The 21,442-nt window shown below is 39.7% G+C and overlaps 1 protein-coding gene across 1 annotated transcript in view; it reads left to right on the top strand.

Moving 5' to 3' along the window:
- Positions 1 to 21,442, top strand: part of Nek9 (NIMA related kinase 9) — a 45,825-nt gene that overhangs the window by 8,110 nt on the left and 16,273 nt on the right. The window contains exons 5-16 of the mRNA XM_090344503.1: positions 2,329 to 2,434; positions 5,022 to 5,153; positions 7,673 to 7,783; positions 8,998 to 9,062; positions 10,427 to 10,477; positions 10,851 to 11,043; positions 13,711 to 13,855; positions 15,151 to 15,351; positions 15,511 to 15,557; positions 17,423 to 17,578; positions 20,058 to 20,166; positions 20,876 to 21,037. Of these exons, the coding sequence (XP_090200629.1) occupies positions 2,329 to 2,434; positions 5,022 to 5,153; positions 7,673 to 7,783; positions 8,998 to 9,062; positions 10,427 to 10,477; positions 10,851 to 11,043; positions 13,711 to 13,855; positions 15,151 to 15,351; positions 15,511 to 15,557; positions 17,423 to 17,578; positions 20,058 to 20,166; positions 20,876 to 21,037 (1,478 nt within the window). The remainder of the gene's footprint in view (positions 1 to 2,328; positions 2,435 to 5,021; positions 5,154 to 7,672; positions 7,784 to 8,997; positions 9,063 to 10,426; positions 10,478 to 10,850; positions 11,044 to 13,710; positions 13,856 to 15,150; positions 15,352 to 15,510; positions 15,558 to 17,422; positions 17,579 to 20,057; positions 20,167 to 20,875; positions 21,038 to 21,442) is intronic.

The following is a 21,442-nucleotide window of genomic DNA, read 5'->3' as shown; positions in this document are numbered from 1 at the left end:
AGGATTATGGGCATGCACCACCAGTACCATCCATTTTAATGTTCTTGATTAAGGAGTCAAGGTTTTTTTTTTTTTTCCCCAGTGATAAAAAGGGTAGGAAAAAGTAAGTGTTGACAGATGTTATCTTCACTTTCTGAAGTTCAGTCTTTGTTGTTGTTGATTATGGAGCTTGCACTCTGGGCCTGGACACTGTCCCTAAGCTCTTCAGCTCAAGGTTACTGCCCTACCTCTTGTGCCACAGTGCCACTTCTAGTTTTCTAATGGTTAATTGGAAATAAGAGTCTCACAGACTTGTGGCCTGGCTGGCTTTGAAGTGCGTTCCTCAGATCTCAGCCTCCTGACTAACTGTTTTCAGATGTGAGCCACCAGCATCTGGCAGTTCAGTCATTTTTATGATCTACAAAGAATCTTCTCAGTAACTAAGTGCCACTGATTCCTAGAATTTAGTTCATTAATTAATTGCTGTTAAGACAAGGGACTCAGATATAACTCAGTGACAGAGTACTTGCCCAGCAGTACAATGTCCTGGGTTCTATCCCCCCATACCAATAAGAAAAAGGTAAGAGGACCCAGAGTGTGGCCTTGTGGTACAGTGTTTGCCTAGCATGCACAAAGCCGTGGGTTCTATTCCTGGGTACCACATAATCAGAAAAAAAAGCCAGAAGTGGTGCTGTGGCACAAGTGGTAGGGTTTTGTCCTTAAGTGAATCATTAACCATTGCTAGCAACTAATAATACCAGAATTTCGTTTTATTGGTTTGTCCGCTATTGCACACTGTTACTTTCTTCTTCTTCTTCTTCTTCTTTTTTTTTTTTTTTTTTTTTGCCAGTCCTGGTTTGAGCTCAGGTCCTGAACCACAGTACCACTTCTGGCTTTTCTGTATGTGGTACCAAGGAATTGAACCTGGGTCCTTGTGCATACTAGGGAAGCACCACTCTACCACTAGGCAAACTCCTGGCCCTTGTCCCTGAACTTTTGCTCAAGGTTAGTGTTCTACCGCTTGAGCCACAATGTCACTTCTGGCTTTTTCTGTGATGTGGTAGTAAGGAATTCAACCAGGGCTTCGTGCATGCTAGGGAGCACTCTACCACTAGGCTCTGCTCCCAGCCCCTGGATTATTTTATTTTGTTTTATATATGGTAATACATCTTCAAAAGATTAGTCAGTGACTTTCTTTAGGTAATCTAAAACAATCTAGTTATGTTGTTCTCCTGTCAGATTATTCGAAACTATGACACCAGGCAGGTACTAAATTACCTGATATCAAAATTCACGGAATCCCAGGCACATTCAGGGGATTGTTGGGACTGATAGCTCACATCTGTAATTCTAGCTACTTAGGACTGAGATCTGAGCATTGCATTTTAAAGCTAGCCCGGACAGAAAAGTCTGTGAGACTCTTTTATATCTAATAGACTACTCAGAAAAAGCCAGAAGTGGCACTGTGGCTCAAGTGGTAGAGCGCCAGCCTTGAGCACAAATGACTCACTGACAATACCCAGGCCCTGAATTCAAACCCCTCTACCACCACCCCCCCCCCAAAAAAAAAAAAACAACTCAGGGAATAAATATTGTTGGATACTCAAAAGTGCCTTACAGGATTATAGTTGACTGGGACACATCTGTTCAATCTTTTCTTAACAGCATCAGTGGTATGGGTGATAGTCTTTACTGTCAAATCCTAGAAAATAATATGAATTCTCTGCCTTTACTCCCTAAGTTCTCTCCTTAGTGTTAAAAAGTTTGTGAAAGGGCTGGGAGTTTGGCCTAGTGGTTAAAGTGCTTGCCTAGCATGCTCAAAGACCCGGGTTCGATTCCTTGGTACCACATACATACAAAAAAGCTGGAAGTGGTGCTGAGGCTCAAGTGGTAGAGCTCTAGCTCAAGCCCAGGACTGGCCAAAAAAAAACAACAACAACTTTGTGAAAACTATGTTATCTCTCATCATTTCTACTGTCCCTTGGTTATCTCATATTGTTACACTATCTCATATTGTTACCTGATATATCAGATATATTTGTATTTGGTTATCTGAAATTGGATAGGGAACGGGGGAAAACAAGATGAGGGGTGGGGGAGGGGGGAAGGGAAATGGGAACCATGACATGTGAAAGGGTATCAATGTGTGGGAATTAAGGCACCATTTATCTGGCAAATATCATGTAACCCTTCTATTAATTACAATAAAAAATATATTTAAAAAAAGTAAAAAAAAAAAGTTTGTGAAAGTGGGACAATTAGGACCCTTTTTATTCTGTACTAACCCTAGGCTGGGGGATAGGAATGAGAATTGTTATAGTGACTTAATATGCAGTATCTTTTTTCCAGAGATATAAAGACATTAAATATTTTTCTGACTAAGGCAAACCTGATAAAACTTGGAGATTATGGCCTAGCAAAGAAACTTAATTCTGAGTATTCCATGGCTGAGACGGTGAGTATAAATTGCTTCTCCCCCACCCCACAACTCTGTAAGATATAACTATGCACAGTAAATCTTGCTCAGTTTTCCAGTGTTCTTGCACATTTTACATATTACTAATTCAAGCCTTTAGATATCTTCTGAGTCTATTTGTCATTTTTATGAGTAGATGTTCTTTCCAGATTTATTGTCTATGTCACAGCTTTGATCTTATAGCTTTTCCCAACACCTATTAGACACTTTTCTAAAAGAAACAAAATGCTGTACTTTTTTTTTCTTTCAGCCTAACATCTTCAGTAGATTTCATTTTATTTCCTATTTAATGTTTGAAGCTATGGTGTTGGATGTTTCTTTGTGTTTCCTTTGAATGTTGCTTCTGGTTCAGAGACAAGTCCTGCATTGCAAGCTGGGGCTAATGCCAGAAAACAACCTGTTCTGTTATATATGGGTTATATTGGAGAGCTAGTTCTCTTCTTACCTGATTTGGAGAAAGACCATTGATTAAAAAGGAGACTTAAATTGATATAAGTTGGTGATATTATCTTTTAACAATTTATAAAACCCAATTATTACTCTTCTGGTTTTACAGTGCTCCTTAAAATAACTTGGAAATGTAAGTTAATAAAGTTAACTTCATCTTTGATAATACTAAGATAGTCTGTAGCAATTTAAACATTCAGTATTTAGAGTCTGTTTCAGGAACTCAGTTGTATGATGGTGACCAAGTTAAGCTTCTAAAGAAGCAATTGTGTCCTTATATGGAATTTTCTTTTTTTTTTTTTTTTTTTTTTTGCCGATCCTGGGCTTGAGCTCAGGGCATGAGCCCTGTCCTTGAACTTTCTCAAGGCTAGAGCTCTACCTCTTGAGCCTCAGCACCACTTCCGGCTTTTTTCTATGTATGTGGTACCGAGGAATCGAACCCGTGTTTTCGTGCATGTTAGGCAAGCACTCTACCACTAGGCCAAACTCCCGGGCCCTGGAATTTTCTTAAGAGTAATCTGAGTTGACTTCTTTTTAGCTAGTTAGATGCAATGAAGGAATTATATGAAAAAATACAAATGTTATATTAGCCATTTGAAAATTGCTGATTAAAAATATCAGTTTTATTAGAATTGCTGGAGCATATGTTGTCTCTTAATTTTTGGAGTGTTTATACAGAAGGTTTTTTATGTTTGTTTTTTTTGTTGTTGTTGTTGTATTGGGTCGGTTATATGGCTCAAACTCTAGGCCTGGGCATTGTCCTTGATTTCTTCAGCTCAAGGCTAGTGCTCTACCACTTAAACCACAGCCCCACTTTATACAGAAGATTTTTATTTCCAGTACCTTTCTTTGTGGGTTATTGTTTTTTGTTGTTGTTTTTGTTTTTTTGAGACAGATGTGGTATGTAACACAAGTTGGCTTTGAACTCAAGGTTCTTTTGCCTCATCCTTCCAAGTCTGACTAGGATTACATTGTAGGCATGTACCACAATATCTAGCTTCAAACCCTATTTTTGTTTGTTTGTGTGTTTGTTTGTTTGGCTGGTTGGTTGGTTGGTTGGTTGGTTGGTAGGTCAGTCAGTCAGTCATGGGGCTTGAACTCTGGGCCTGGGCACTGTCCCTGAGTTCTTCAGCTCAAGGCTAGCACTCTTCCACTGGGACCACAGTCCCACTTCCGGTTTTTTTGGTGGTTGATTGGAGATAAGAGTCTCAGAGACTTTCTTGCCCATGCTGGTTTTGAACCACGATCCTCAGATCTCAGCCTCCTGAGTAGCCAGGATTACAGGCATGAGCCATCGCGCCCTCCGGGCAGTGGGGCTTCTATGCCAAGTATGCTTGTTCTTAGTTCTACTCTGACATCCTAGGGTCTGCTGGGCTGATTGTGTTGCTTCTGGTTCAGAGACAAGCCCTGCACTGCAAGCTGAGGCTAATGCCAGAAAATAGCCTGTTCTGTTATTATGGGTTATATTGGTGAGCTAGCTCTCTTCTTACCTGATTTGGAGAAAGATCATTGGTTAAAAAGGAGACTTAAATTAATATTAAGGTAGTGATATTACTTACATTCCAGTTAGAACTTTTAACCCCTTTATTCAATTGCTATTTCCCCAATGCTATTATTTGACTATTCCCCATTGGTGAGCTTTCAGTATGACTCTGTCTATATGAAGTCTTTAGTGCACCTTGAATGCTATGTGAGGCCGATGTGAGGATTATGAGCAAGCCTATGTAGGATTCACAGAGCTATTGAACCTCCCTGGTCAAACAGTGTTTTCACCACAGATTATCCTTTTATAATTTGATTTGTATAAAGTTTCTTGTCATAGTAGCATCATCTCAAAACTACTTCACAATCTGTTAATGAGTGTTTTATGGCTATTCTTTTTTTTTTCTCTCTCTCTCTCTCTCTTTCTCTTTTTACATTGTACTATATAGTGGGGTTGCAGTTTTATTCGCCAGGTAATAGGTGCATTACTTCTCACACATTGATACCCCTTCTCATGTTTTTGTCCTCATTTCCCTCCCAGCTATTATTTCTAATTCTTGGAAATTTTAATTTAGCTGTTAAACTATTAATTTAGTTGCCTCAGAAAAGAAGTTATCTTTATTTTCTTTGTGTTTAGCTTGTAGGAACTCCATATTACATGTCTCCAGAGCTCTGCCAAGGAGTAAAATACAACTTCAAATCTGATATCTGGGCAGTAGGTTGTGTCATTTTTGAACTACTTACACTGAAGAGAACATTTGATGCAACAGTAAGTTGGTGAATTATCCCCATATTGTAAATGGTACCTGTTGGTTAAGTGATCGTTTATCTTTGAACTTCTGACTTCTTTTGTCAGGTCTTCAGGCTCGTTCAGCTTGCTAGCTCACAGTTGGCTCTAGCACTTGAGCCACACTTCTATCTCATGCATGAGCTTCTACATTTTTGTACATAAATCACCTAGAGTCAGACATTGAATTTGTAGTATATTAAAATGTAATAGGCCATATTTATCTCCAACTTGCATTCTTCATTGAAATGATCATAATCCAACAGTTTGAGTACTACACTTGAATTTATTGACTAATTTTAAAACTGGCTTTAGGATCACCTATTTGATATTGCAGTTAAAAATAAGTATTGTCATTTTCCACACTTCATCTACCCCTTTCTCTCTCTCTCTCTTTCTCTCTCTCTCTTTTTTTTTTTTTTGTTAAAACCCCGGCTTTTTAAGCCTTTTTTAATGGGAAAAAAAAATCACACTGTTATCAAAAACTCTTTAGTTTTGTACAACATGTCTCTCTAGGCATTTTTTTTCTTTTTTTTTCATAATAGTGTTCTTTAAAGAACATTGAATTTTTTTATTTTTTTATTGTTATTAATAAAAGGGTTACATGATATTTGCCAGATAGAAGGTGCATTAATTCACATACATTGATACCCTTTCACATGTCTTGGTACCCATTACCCTCTCCCCCACCCCCTTTTTTCCTACTTTTTTAACTAAAAACACGAAGCACATTTTGTTAAAATGCAGGTTGTTTTTTTAGCAAGAAAGAGTCAGGGAGAGGAGACAGTCAAGCAAACTCCTAGACAGTACTGGTGCCACCACTCCATGGGCTGCATGTTGAGTAGCTGAAATAAATATATTCCCATTCTCTATCAGCTAAGCAGGAATATGTAGACAAACCATTTTATTTATTTATTATTATTTTTTTTTGTGGGTCATGGGGCTTGATCTTTGGGCCTGGGCATTGTCCCTGAGCTCTTCAGCCCAAGGCTATTGCCTTACCCCTGGAACCACAGCTCCACAGCCCCTTTTTTAGTGATTAATTGAAGATGAAAGTATCACAGTCTTTGGTGCCTAGGCTGGCTTTGAACAGTGATCCTCAGGGATCCTCAGATCTCAGCTTCCTGAGTAGCTAGGATTGTAGGCGTGATCTACCAATGACCAGCTTCTGTGACATTTATCAACCAAAAAACCAGAAGTGGAACTGGGGCTCAAAGTGATAGAGTAGTAGCCTTGAGCAACTTTGCCAGTCCAGGGGCTTGAACTCAGGGCCTGAGCACTGTCATTGGGCTTTCTTAAGGCTAAAGCTCTACCACTTGACCCACAACACCATTTTTGGCTTTTTCTATGTATGTGGTACTGAGGAATCCAACCTGGGTCTTCGTGCATGCTAGGCAAGCACTTTACCACTAGACTAAACTCAGGTCCATTAGACAAACTATTTCTTTGATCCTCTGTAACATTATTTATAACATGGAAACAATATGCATCTCCTTCACAGAACTTTTCTGATATTTTCTGTGAAAATCTCAAATGTAACATAATGCAAATTCATCAACCTTTCATGAAACCTGTTTACTTTTCCAAATCCTGAAGTTTATTTTGGTGTATGGTGTCATCTAATTCTCCTGAAAGAAAAATAACTTTCAGGGCCTGGAGTTTGGCCTAGTGGTAAAGTGCTTGCCTAGCATGCACAAAGACCCAAGTTTGATTCCTCAGCACCACATATGTAGAAAAAAGCTGGAAGTGGTGCTGTGGCTCAAGGGTAGAGTTCTAGCCTTGAGAAAAAAAAAAAGTCCAAGGGCAGTGCTCAGGCCCTAAGTTCAAGCCCCACAACTGGCCAAAAAGAAAAAGAAAAATAACTTTCAGAGTCAGCTAGACTTTGATTAAAATGATGGCTCCATTCTTTTTCTGTGTAATTTTGGGCAAGTAACTTTGTATCTCTAAGTTGCATTTTTCTGTTGTACAAATTGAGTGATAATAACTTTAATGTGATGTAATGTTAAGGATTTAAGAGGATCACATATGTAATATGCCTGTCTATAATGATCTTACAGTAAAATGGTGATGGTGTTGCTAATGTGATAATACTATAATTCTCACCTTGTAACATGCTTTGTCTTTTGTGTTATTTATTGTTTTGCCTGTTACTCATTATTTGGATGTATACATTAGTAGGCAAGAGAGTTAAGGTCAAGAAGCTTGGATAATCATGCTTTCCTGTTCCTTGAGATTCAATCCATGAGTCAGATTATAATCAGAGCAACATGCTATTGGCCACACAATCATAGTTTTGAATTCCATGTTGACTGGTTAGCTTTATTCCATCTGATAGCATTACATTCCTAGTCTCTCACTGATAAATACTAATAATTATAAATTTTAATCAGAGCTTTTGTGGACCTATTAAAAGTTCTTTAAATAATGGCCATAAGTCCCTGCTGTAGATTATAATATATTATTATATAACCAGAAATAATGCAGTTATGATTCTCTCATAGAATCCACTCAACCTGTGTGTGAAGATTGTGCAAGGAATTCGGGCCATGGAAGTTGATTCCAGCCAGTACTCTTTGGAATTGATTCAAATGGTTCACGCATGCCTTGACCATGTAGGTAAAACTTACTAGTTTTAGTGTCAATTCCCACCTCAAACCACCCAAAACCGTATCATCCTCCCCAAGGAAGAATGTGTACGTGGCTATACCCAGAATAAACATTGGCAATTCATGATAGTTATACGCCTCAACAAACACAACATTCCTTTATTCTGTAGGTATTAATTTGTGAGACAGTTTTGATAGCTAAATTCTGCTCCATTTTTTTTTGGTGGGGGGGGGGCCAGTCCTGGGCTTTGGCTCAGAGCCTGAGCATTGTCCTTGGACTTTCTCAAGGCTAGAGCTCTACCACTTGAGCCTCAGCACTCCTTTTGGCTTTTTTTTCTATGTATGTGGTACCAAGGAGTCAAACCCCAGTCTTCGGGCATGCTAGGCAAGCGCTCTACCACTAGGCCAAACTCCCGGCCCCTCTGCTCCATTTTTTATGGCATGATTCATTTCTAAAGCTGGGTGTTAGTGGTTCATACCTGTAATTCTAGCCACTCAGGTTACTGAGACTTAAGGATCTTGGTTTGAAGCCAGCTCAGGTTGAATGTCCATGAAACTCTTATCTCCAATTAATATAGTGAAAAGCTGGAACTGGAGCTGTGGCTCAAGTGCTAGTATATCAACCTTGAGTGGAAAAAGCCAATTGAGAGTATGAGACCCCTCAGTTCAAGCCTCACGACGAGCATGGGAGGAGAGGAAAAAATTAATTTCTTTAACTTGATTTTTATAAAAATCATAGTGATAATTTAATATCTACAATATATAATTTAATATATACAAAATGTATATAGTTCTAATTCTGTTACTATGTATATAATACTAAATATTATTCAAAGTATTGTCAGAGAATCACTGATGCTACAATCCCCAATGGGTAGAGGTATTACAAGTAAAAGTGAACATTTCTGGGGCCCTCCACATGCCAACAGAATGTCAGGATAAAACCAGTAGTTTTATTTGTGATACGTTGGTACTATGTATATTCTGATGTGAGAGCTCTTCTAATTGAATAACGCTGGTACATTGTAGAACCTCATTCATGTACAGTGTTGATAATGAGAAGCATTAAATGTGGAATATGACAAATTGCTATTTTTAAAATAAGGAATAATATGCAGAAATCTTTAAATACAGCCTTCTTAGAGGAAAAATAATTCCTGATTAGATCCTATATTACTCATCCCCTTTAAGTGAAAATTAATATTATTTTGCTTTCTTAGGATCCTGAGCAGAGACCAACTGCAGATGAACTTCTGGATCGTCCCCTTTTGAGGAAACGCAGGAGGTGATGTACAAAAATCATCCCATTGTCTTTCCAGAGATGGTTGAGAGTAGTACAGGAGTATTTCCTAACTTAGAGTGCTATTTTCTATCACCCCTGTTATAATCGTAGCTACTTGGGAGGCTGAGATTTGAGAATCACGGTTCAAAGTCAGCCTGGGCAGAAGTCTATGAGACTCTTTAATTAGCCACCAAAAAGACAGAAGTAGAGCTGTGACTCAAGTGGTAGAGCACTTAATCTGTGTGTGTGCCTGTGTATGTATATATGTTTGTTGGTCATAGGGCTTAAACTCAGGGCCTGGGTGCTGTCCCTGAGCTCTTTTTGCTCAAGACTAACACTCTACCACTTGGAGCCACAGCTCCACTTGTGGCTTTTGCATGGTTAATTGGACCAAAGAGTTTAATGGGGACTTTTGTGTTCAGGCTGGCTTCAGACTTTGATCATTAGATCTTAACCTCCTGAGTAGCTGGCATGAGCCAGCAGCACCTGGCTTTAGAGCACTAATCTTTTTTTGTTTGTTTGTTTGTTTATTGCCAGTCCTAGGGCTTGAACTCAGGGCCTGAGCACTATCCTTGAGCTTTCTCAAGGTTAGTACTCTACCACTTGAGCCACAGCGGCACTTTGGCATTTTCTGTGTATGTGGTAGCAAGGAATTGAACCCAGGGCTTCATGCATGCTAGGTAAGCACTCTACCACTAGGCCAAACTCCTGGCCCCTAGAGCACTAATCTTAAGCAAAAAAAAAAAAAAAAAAGCGCAGGGATAGTGTGCCCAGACCCCCAGGTCTAGCAGAAAGCAACAACAACAACTGGAGGAGGAATCAGAAAGATAAAAGATAAAGTGGTTTGAGAGAAAGATAACAAGGGCAGGATTACATTTAGGGCAGCTGGTAAAGTAAATGGAGATGTCCATCACATGCATCAGAGTATCATGTGTTTCTTGTTTCAGCCTCTGTTTCTCAGAGATAAAAAAACAAGTGGCCCCAAACCACTGGCCATTTTGTATCTAATACCAGGCCTTAGTAACTGAGTTTATAGAGGTATTTTCCTAAAAGTATTGTCATATTGTAGGATGCTTGTGGTCAATAAGAGGATTTAGGGGCCAGGAGTATGGCTTAGTGGTAGAGTGTTTGCCTAGCATTCATGAATCCCTGATTTTGATTCCTCGGGACTACATATACAGAAACAGCCAGAAATGGCTCCGTGGCTCAAGTGGTAGGGCACTAGCCTTGAGAAAGTGCCTAGGCTATGAGTTCAAGCCCCAGGACTGGCAAAAAAAAAAAAAAAAAAAGGATTCAACTTAAGTTGAGGTGAGATATGTTGCAGTTTAGAAGTCTGTTATTTTACCCATCCTTTTTTTGTTTGGTAGAGAGATGGAGGAAAAAGTCACTCTACTTAATGGACCTACAAAGAGACCAAGGTAATGTTCAAATGATTCTATATATCCTCGCTTCCTACCATGGAGCTCTTAACTTGGGCCCCTGAATTAGTTGATCCCATTAGCCTTTAAATCCTGTCAGGAGTCAATGTCTACTTAAATGTCAGAGAGTCACTTCTGAGGAGAAAACCAGAAATCACCCTCATACTAAAGTGGATGTCATTCCATGGAGAATGATGGGAAATATAGATGTTACAGATCATACTGTAATCTGTGATGAAGCCCCGAGGCAGGCTTTGCAGAGCAAGGGTTGAAAGAGCATTCTTTCTCAAACCACAGTTGTCAGTATAATCAGCAGCCTTCTTAGGTACTATTTGCATCTTCAATGTGCCTTTGTTCTGGGGGTTGTTGGCAGGTCAAGTACGGTGACTGAAGCACCCATTGCTGTTGTAACATCACGAACCAGTGAAGTCTATGTTTGGGGTGGTGGGAAATCCACACCCCAGAAACTGGATGTCATCAAAAGTGGCTGTAGTGCTCGGCAGGTGTGCGCCGGGAATACCCATTTTGCTGTGGTGACAGTGGAGAAGGAACTATACACCTGGGTGGTAAGTGAAGCAGTGCTGTCAGCCTGGTTGCTTACTGGACCCAGTCTGTTCTAAGTATTTGTTAGTTTCCTGTGTTTCAGGACTGCAAGAGGGAGTTTGAACATCAGCCCATGTGAAAGCAAGGATTTGGTCTGTTTAGTTCATATGTGCCCTGGAAGGAAGGGAGGGAGGGAATATATGTTTAAAATCAAGCTGCCATTTACAGTTAGATGATTTCAGATAAATTTGTTACTGTTTATTAACATTATTATGATAAGGGTCAGTACAACTTGTGTCTGTGCAAATAACTTTGTTAACAAAGCATATACCATGTCAGGAAGCCTCTTAGACTGTCACCTGTAATTGGAGATGACTGGTATTATCCTCCATACCCATACACATTTTCCTTTGTTACTGACTAGATTCTGCCCTGCTCCTCTCCTTGCTGTCTATTTCCTTATCTCCCTTTCCTCACTCACTTATCTACAATAAAGCTCTATTCCCTGCCATTCAGCTGAAATGGGTCTTGACCAAATCATAAATTGATAAAGCAAAATAGATGCTTTTTAATCCTTGCTTGCCTGGACTTCTCAGCAGCCTTTGATAGAGTTGACCACTCCTTCCTTCTTGAAGCTTTGTTCAATGTTCTCTTGGTTTTCTCCTGTCTCTTTGGTTATGTTTTCTCAGGCTCATTTCAGGCTGCTTATTTTCTCTCTGAAAGAACTCCTCCACCCTCTCAGTGGTTTTAGATACCTTCTCAGTACAGAAACTAAGTCTTACTCACTGCTGTAGCCCCAGTATGTGAGAGTAGACATGCAAACTATTTAAATTGTTGAAATAATGAATGGTTTGGCTTGTTCTGGAATGATGACTTGCCACTATTTCCTAATACTTACCCCCTTAAAGAATTAGCCCCTGGGCAGTTAACAGAAATAGAGTGAAATTAGTGCTTTAAAAAACCATTTATAGTCTGGCACTAGTGTCTCCTGACTGTAATCCTAGTTACTTAAAGACAGCCCAGGCAGGAAGAAGTCCATGACTCATTTTTATATCCAATTGGAAGCAAAAATCTGAAAGTAGAAATGTGGCTCAAGTGGTAAAGTACTAGCTTTGAGCAAAAAAATAAAAGCTCAGGGACAGTTCCCAGGCCCTGAGTTCAAGTCTCAGGACTAGTATTAAAAAAAAATAAGCTGGGTTGTGGCTCATGCCTGTAATCCTAGCTACTTAGGAAGCTGAGATCTGAGGCTCAAGATTCAAAGCCAGCCCTAGCACAGAAGGACATGAGATTCTTATCTCCAATTAAGCTCTAAAAAGTAGGAAGTGGGGCTTGGCTCAAGGGTAGGGTGGTAGCCTTGAGCTGAAGACCTCCAGGACAATGCCCAGACCGAGTTCAAGCCCCATGACCCACAAAAAAAAAAAATTAGGTATGTGACCTAGTGGTAGAGTGCTTGCCTAGCATGCACAAAGACATAGGTTCGATTCCTCAGTACCACATATACAGAAAAAGCCAGAAGTGGTGCTGTTGCTCAAGTGGTAGAGTGCTAGCCTTGAGGAAAGCCCAAGGACAGTGCTCAGGCCCTGAGTCCAAGCTAGTTACTGAGGAGGCTGAGTTGTAAGGCTCATGGTTGAAAGCCAGCCCTGTTAGGAAAATCTGTGACACTCTTATCTCCAGCTAACCACCAGAAAATCAGAAGTAGAGCTGTGGTTCAAGGTGGTAGAGTGGTGGCCTTGAGCAAAATAACTCAGAGACAGGGACCAGGTCCCTGGTTCAAGCCCCACAACCAATTAAAAAAAAAAAATTATAGGGGCTAATAGTGTAGCCTAGTAGTAGAGTGCTTGCCTAACATGCGAGAAGCCCTAGGTTCGATTCCTCGGTACCACATATATAGAAAAGGCTGGGTATAGTGCTGTTGCTCAAGTGACAGAGCACTAGCCTTGAGCAAAAAAAAGTGTCCAAGGACACTGCCCAGTCCCTGAGTTCAAGCCTCAAGACTGACAAAGAAAAAAAATTATTGAAAGATTTATAAATGAGTCATTGAATGGAAATAATTATTTATATATATAAAACTGTTGAAAAGTCATGAGGCATGTACTGTGTAGTAGTTTCTTTGATATAGCAAGATTCTTTGTTGCTTTTTTGTGATTCAGAGAAAACTAAAGTAAAACTCCTAAAGGCTAGACTCTTGTCGAAATCAATCAAATTATACTTTATGATGGATTTTTCACCATCTTCCATGGTTAAATATGTAGTTTTACATTAGACTTGAAGAACAAAGACAAAATTGGGAATTTATCCTATTCATATCCTAATGAATATGAACATGAGTACTTTTATTTTTTGCCAGTCCCAGGGCTTGAACTCAAGGCACTGTCCTTGGGTTTTTCCCAAGGCTAGAGCTCTACCACTTGAGGCACAGCACCACTTCCTGCTTTTTCTATGTATGTGGTACCAAGGAATTGAACCCTGGTCTTCATAAATTCTAGGCAAACACTCTACCACTAGGCTAAACTCTCAGTTCTGAACATGAGTACTTTTAAAAATCTTTACCTGTTGGCAAAGCTTTTTATACTGCATAGTAAACAGTTCAATCCCCTTACCCATTATATCCTTATTCTTTTTGTATTATTTCAAAATTAACTAGCTTTTAGTGTGAAAAGTTACAACTTCACAACCTCTTCATTTCACAGAACATGCAAGGGGGTACTAAACTCCATGGTCAGCTGGGCCATGGAGACAAAGCTTCCTATCGACAACCAAAGCACGTGGAAAAATTGCAAGGCAAAGCTATCCGTCAGGTGTCATGTGGTGATAATTTCACTGTCTGTGTGACAGGTAAGCCATTAGCAACTCAGGGCCTGAGCACTATCCCTGTACTTTTTTTTTTTGTCATCAGTCATGGGGCTTGAACTCTGGGTCTGGGCGTTGTCCCTGAGCTCTTTAGCTCAAGGCTACTGCCCTACCCCTTGAGCAGCAGTACCACTTCCAATTTTCTGGTGGTTAATTGAAAATAAGAGTCTCTCATTCTTTAGTGCCTGGGCTGGCTTTGGGTCGAAATCCTCAGATCTCAGCCTCCTGAGGCTGGATTACAGGTGTGAGCTGCCGCACCTGGCTTGGTCCCTTTACATTTTTGGTCAAGGCCAGCACTCTACCACTTTGAGCCACAGCTCCACTTCTGATTTTTTGGTGGTAAATTGAAGATAAGAGTTTCACAGACTTTTCTGCCTGTGCTAGCTTCAAATTGTGGTCTTCAACTCCTCAGCCTCCTGAGTAACTAAGATTACAGGCATAAACCACCAGCGCCTGGCTGTTTTAGATAGGATTTTATAACAACAAAAAATTCAAAAAATTCAAAGAACCAAAAGACGTGAAACAAATTAACTCATTGATGACATTCCCAGTTTACTTTGCTATGAATTAGGAATAATGAAAAAGGAAAAGTCAGGTGTATATTACAGGTTATGATGTGGACTAAGGAGACATTTGTTGTATTTGGAAAATAGAAAAAGACATTTTGAAAATAGGAAAATAATCTACCTATTGACACTATGGATAGCACAAAATTAGGACCAAAAACTTAATCTGGTTTTGGTCTTATCATCAATATATGAAATCTTAGTGTTTCTCTTTTTATCTGTAAAATAGAGAGCTCTAGTAAAAATGTTAAGTCCTTATAAACCTGAGAGTACTACCTTTTTTTTTTTTTTAACACTTCATAAAACCTAATGCTGGTGGTTTATACTTGTAGTCTTAGCTACTCAGGAGGCTGAGATCCAGAGGATTACAGTTCAAAGCCAAACTGGACAGAAAAGTCTACAGATTCTATCTTCAAAACTACCAACAAAAAGCCATGCTGGCTGCATGGCTTACATGATAGAGCACCAGCTGAGCAAGCAGAAGGCCCTGAGTGCATACTCTAGTGCTGGGAAAATAAAAGCAACAAAAAAAATCTATTCATAATAGTAATATTATATGTGACTCCTTAACTAGAAACAGCTTTAGACATATATTGTTTATCATTTGGGCTTCTGATGGAATCATCTCACATGAGATCTTTGGTGGGGAAAGTCTTCATTCCTTCCTTACTCAGCTTTCATTCTTCTGATGAACTGTTTTTCTTCCTTGTGCAGATGAAGGTCAACTCTATGCCTTTGGATCTGATTATTACGGCTGTATGGGGATGGACAAAGTTGCTGGCCCTGAAGTTCTGGAACCTATGCAGCTGAACTTCTTCCTCGACAATCCGGTGGAGCAAGTCTCCTGTGGGGATAATCATGTGGTGGTTCTGACACGAAACAAAGAAGTCTATTCTTGGGGCTGTGGTGAATATGGTAGGTATAGCCCAGGTATACAACTTGATTTTGGGCTGTGTGCATTTAAGCACTTCACATAGACTCTGAGAAGTGTTCAGTAGCAGAATCATACAGACATCCTCATTGAGGAGATGAAGAGCCTCATCATAATGGCTTTCTATCTTATGTGTGTTTCAGGACGTCTAGGTTTGGATTCAGAAGAGGATTACTGTACACCGCAAAAGGTAAAGTCAGAAGCAGCTTCTTCCTAAAGCCTGTATAAATCATGTAACCCCTAAAAATATATCCTTTCGCCCATATCACTAACTCCTCATATTAAAGTGTTTATTTCTGAAGAATTTCCTGTTCGGAAAACTAACAATCTAAGACTCCTAATTCAGCTGTATGTAGTTGTGTAATTAAATAAGTCAGAAAGTTGAGTAGATATAGATACCATGAATATTATGGTATCATATTCCAAGTACTAGAACATATATAGCAAAAAAAAAAAGTCACATATAGCTGAACAGACTGTAGATAATACAGGAAATCAATATGCCTCCTAACCCATGACAAACATTTTCCCTTTTTATACAGCTGAATAGTAGTTTTTGCTTAGATTAGAGATCATGTGGTCTGAAACATCTGACTACGCTCAAGACTATCAGAGTTGGTTCTCTGAGCTCACAGGATCTCAGCTTAGTCACATCCCTCACTCCCTGAGGCACAGGTTTATACCCATTAGAAGATTGGCCATCAAGCTGGGCACTGGTGGCTCACACCTGCAATCCTAGCTAATCAGGAAGCTAGGTAGTAGTTCAAAGCCAGCTAGGTATGAAATTCCATAAGACTCTTATCTCCAGTTAACCATCAGAAAACCAGAAGTGGCACCATGACTAAAAGTGGTAGAACACTAGCTTTGAGCTGAAGAGCTCAAGGATAGTATCCAGGCCCACAGTTCAATCCCCATGACAGCCAAAATGAAAGACTGGCTATCATTCACTATACTGCTTACTGTTGCCAGATTTTATTTACATTCTAAACATTAACTGATGTTGTAGAGACCATTCTCAGTGGAATTCATAGCTGTTCCTTTTCTCCTAAAGAGTCTGTAGTATAAACTTGAGACTCCTATTTCATAAAGAGCAACATGGCCACATATGTCACCCTTTCATTCTTCAACCCTGTGGAAGGATGTATTTGGAAGTCTACTACTCTGTCACTTTGCATGTGTGTGTGTGTATGTGTGTGTGTAAGTCTTGAAGCTTGTTTGTGTTGTAAGTGCTAAATCTTGAACTTAGGTTCCTGAGCTTTTGTGATCAAGATTAGCAGTCTACCACTTGAACCACAGCTCTGCTTCTGCTTTTTGTTGGTTAGTTGGGGATAACCCAGAGTCTCAAAAGTCTTTCCTACCCAGGCTGACTTTGAACAGCAGTTCTCAGATCTTGGACTCCTGAATAGCTAGGACTACAGGCATGAGCCACAGACACCCAGCTCTGTCCCTTTTTTAAACTGTATTTTATTATTGGGGTAACATATAGTAGGGTTACAGTTTCATTCATCAGGTAGTGGGTACATTACTTCTTGAACATTGATACCCCCTTTTTTTTAATTAACAGATCAGTGGGCTAGAGGCATACTATGTCCGCCTAAAAATCATGAGGTCCTGAGTTCAAAAATTCCAGTACTAACCAAAATTAAGACCAGATCAGGATCCATTCTTTAAATGTCAAGGCCCTCTCCATCTCCTTAGACAAAGCAGTGAGAGATTAAAGTCAATCCTTTCCTAGCACTTTTAGTGCTAGTTCTCTGAATTTTCTTTTCCAGAGAAGTAAGACCTGTTGCTAAAACAGATCTACAGAATTTGTCTATTTAATAGTTGTCCTAGAACTGCCTGCCATCTTTTCCTTCATATTTTACAAATTGTGTTCTGTGTTACAATGAGTAGCTTTCAATCTACTGAGCAAATCTAAAGAGAACAGACCAACCGTATTTCCCTATGATCATTCTTCTGAATGTACCAGGTCATTTTGTGAAAGTCTGAGGGGTTTTCCTAATATGAATGAAGTAGTTGACATTTTTTTTTTTCTGATTTATTCTTTCCTTGCAGGTGGATGTTCCCAAGGCCTTAATTATTGTTGCTGTTCAGTGTGGCTGTGATGGAACCTTTCTGCTGACTCAGTCAGGGAAAGTGCTGGCCTGTGGACTCAATGAGTTCAACAAACTAGGTCTGAATCAGTGCATGTCTGGAATCATCAATCATGAAGTGAGTGCTCCCTTGGTGTCCTGACCACATTGGCAGAACTACTGTAGAGTATCTTTGGAATGCTATTATTGGTTAGTGACCATGTAGTTTGATTTAAGACTAAAGTAATACTCTCACACACATTGTATTCATCAAAAGAAGATAGCCACGAAAAAGGTACATACAATATGATTATAAATGTGAAATTCAGCAACATTCTAAATAAATGATGACACAAGTAATAGATGTTACTTCTTGGAAGAGTGTGAGTCTTAAAGAAGTGAGAGAGTTACCCATTATTTCAGCTGATGGGAATGGCTATGTTATAGCTCAATAAAATTGTAACGAACAGAATTGTAGAATTCAGGTTCTATCCTTATTAAAATTGAAACGAGAGGGTGGTGGGTGGGGGGAGGGTAATGGTTACCAAGACATGTGAAAGGGTATCAATGTATGTGAATTAATGCACCTTCTATCTGGCAAATATCATGTAACCCTTTTATTAATTACAATAAAAATATATAAAAAAAGAAAAAAATTGAAACAAGAAAATTACTGTGAAAAAGAAACATTCTAGTGACTGGAAATGTAGCCCAGTGGTAGAGTGCTTCCTAGCATGCACAAAGCCCTGGGTTCAATTCCTCGGTGTCATATAATACAGAAAAAGCCAGAAATGGCACTGTGATTCAAGTGGCTGGGCAAAAAGTGTTTAAGGACAATGCCCAGGCCCAGAATTCAAGCCCCAGGACTGGCAAAAAACAAATATTCTAATATGTTACTTCCGTGGAGAGATTTTTAGATTTATTGTTTCCAAATTATTATTAATTAGGTAATTGCCATTCTACTTCAAGGACATCACCAAATTAATCAATGATAGTAACTCATAGTTTCTCTTTGTGTAATGTAATGACTTTTTGTCATTTTTTTTTTTTTTTTGGCCAGTCCTGGGCCTGGGCACTGCCCCTAAGTTTCTTTTGCTCAGGGCTAGCACTCTACCACTTTAGTCACAGTGCCACTTCTGGCTTTTTCTGTTTAACTGATACTGAGGAATCAAACACAGGGCTTCATTCATGCTAGGCAAACAACTAAGCTACATTCCTAGCCTTTTTTTGTCATTTCTAAAGAGTCAGGAGACATGAATTTCCAGCCAGGTAGCAGTGGCTCACACAGTAATTCTATCTACTCAGGAGGCTGAGATCTGAGGATGGCAGATCAAAGCCAACCCGGGTACTAAGTCTGTGAGATGCTTATCTCCAGTTAACCATCAGAAAACCAGAAGTGGTTCTGTGGCTCAAGGGTAGAGCACTATCCTTGAGCTGAATTGCTCAAGGACAGTGCCCAGGCCCAGAGTTCAACCCCACAACCAACAACAACAAAAAAGAGAAACATGAATTTCCTCACCTGATGAAAAAAATGAGTTAGGTTTTTTTTCTTTTTTTTTTCTGTTGGTTGTGGGACTTGAACTCTGGGCCTGGGCGCTGTCCCTGAGCTCCCCAGCTCAAGGCTACCACCCTACCCCCTGAGCCACAGCGCCATTTCCAGTTTTCTAGTGGTTAATTGGAGATAAGAGACTCATGGACTTTAGTGCCTAGGCTGGCTTTGAACCACGATCCTCAAATCTCAGCCTCCTGAGTAGCTAGGATTACAGGCATAAGCCACTGCACCTGGCTTAGAGTTGATTTTTAAGTAGTCTTTAAAGTAGTGAGTCTTAGGAGATTACAAATTCAGGGCAAGGCTGAAGAGTGTCAATGAAATTTAAAGGTTTATTCAGAATTACTACTTGATTTTTTGTGTGCTATTGAAACCCTAGATTTATTGTGAAGTTTTAGCTTATGTGAAAGTATTTTTTCTGTGAACTCAAAAGATCGTATGGTTTTTTTGTTGTTGGGTTTGTTGTTGTTGTTGGTGGTGGTGGTGGTGGTGGTGGTGGTGGTCTTGGGGCTTGAACACTGGGCCTGGGCGCTGTCCCTGAGCTCTTCAGTTCAAGGCTAACCACCCTACCCTTGAGCCAAGCCCCACTTCCATTTTCCAGAGGTTAATTGGAGATAAGCCACTGCGCCCACCGGGCTCTTTTGAATTTTAAAATGTAATGAAACACTATTCTGTGAATGAGATTAAATCTCAGTAACTGATTACTTTTGGCTAGAAAGATTCTTATGATTTAATTCTTTTCCTGCCTTTGTGAGGTATGCAGAATATATAACCAAAACAAATGTTAAGAATTTCAAAAAAAATATATCTTCTACAATGATGTTCATGAATTACACAGTTAACTCTGAATATAAAAATGTGCTGTCAGAAAGTCCTGCTTCGTATGCTAAATTCTTGTTTCCATGTTGAGCTTATTTCTTTTTGTATCCTATTAAAGATGACAAGCTTCTGGGCACTTAGTGACATGGTTTGTTGAAAGACCTTTTGGTCACCATGACCTTTTCCCATTCTCAGTTTAATTTCACTCCATTTTTATTTCATGGATCTTTTTGTATTTTACATATTTCAGGCATACCATGAAGTTCATTACACAACCTCCTTTACCTTGGCCAAACAGTTATCCTTTTATAAGATCCGTACCATTGCCCCAGGCAAGACTCATACAGCTGCTATTGATGGTGAGTTGACTGGCAACTGTATCTCATGAATTAGGAGCTCAGGCTATGAAGTATTAGCTTTTCATAATAATACATGTTCTGACAGCTGTCTAATATCCACATTATTTGTGTGTGTGTGTGTGTGTGTGTGTGTTGGTCCTAAGTCTTGAATTCAGGGCTTGACACTGTCCCTGAGTTTCTCTGCTCAAGGCTGGCAAACTACCATTTGACTAGAGCTCTAATTCCAGCTTTTTCAGTTAGTTAATTGGAGATAAAAGAATCTCACAGATTTCCTACCTGGCTGGCTTCCAACCACAATCCTCAGATTTCAGCCTCCTGAGTAGCTAGATTACAGGCATGAGCCTGGCCACATTTTGGGGATAATCCCTATAAATGCAAGACAAATGCATACCTTAATAAGAATCTTATCCTTACAATTTCTGACTTTTGTTGTCTTTAAATGGTCTGTATGGTAAGTATTACAAGTTAGACAGTATCCTTTATCCATGTTAAAAATACAATTTTGGAGAGAAAACACAGTTTTCTGTCATTAGGTTCAACTGATTACAATTTCTAGATAGCCTAGCAACCAAAGGTCCAGGATCACATGGCTAGCATCCCAGTAATATCTTCTGTCAACTAGAAGTTAGTGAATGGAAGTCTGTATAAGCTGCATTTTCCTTCTGTTCCATGAACCACCAGAGCTTAATTACTTTTGCTTCTCTCTTAGAGCGAGGACGCCTTTTGACCTTTGGCTGCAATAAGTGTGGACAGCTAGGTGTTGGGAATTACAAGAAGCGTCTGGGAATCAACTTGTTGGGTGGACCCCTCGGTGGGAAGCAAGTGATTAGGGTCTCGTGTGGTGATGAGTTCACCATTGCTGCCACAGATGGTGAGTCTATGTGTCATTTCATGTTTTTTAAATAAATGGCTATGTTTTAATTTTTTTTTTTGCCAGTCCTGAGGCTTGAACTCAGGGCCTGAACAATGTCCTTGGACTTTCACAAGTCTAAAGCTCTACCACTTGAGCCACAGGCTCCACTTCCAGCTTTTTCTATGTATGTGGTACCGAGGAATCGAACCCAGGTCTTTGTGCATGCTAGGCAAGCACTGTACCACTAGGCCAAACTCTTGGCCCGTTTTAATTCTTTTGTTTTTGTTTTTGTTTTTGCCAGTCTTGGGCTTGGGCTCAGGGCCTGAGCACTGTCCTTGGACAATTTTTCCTCAAGGCTAGTGCTCTGCCACTTGAGCTATAGTGTCACTTCTGGCTTTTTCTGTGTATGTGGTTCTGGACAAT

This window comes from Megascapheus bottae, chromosome 14, assembly GCF_031878675.1.
Source record: "Megascapheus bottae isolate mThoBot1 chromosome 14, mThoBot2.hap1, whole genome shotgun sequence".
Taxonomy (NCBI): Eukaryota; Metazoa; Chordata; class Mammalia; order Rodentia; family Geomyidae; genus Megascapheus; species Megascapheus bottae.
This window is presented reverse-complemented; position numbering and strand designations above follow the sequence as displayed.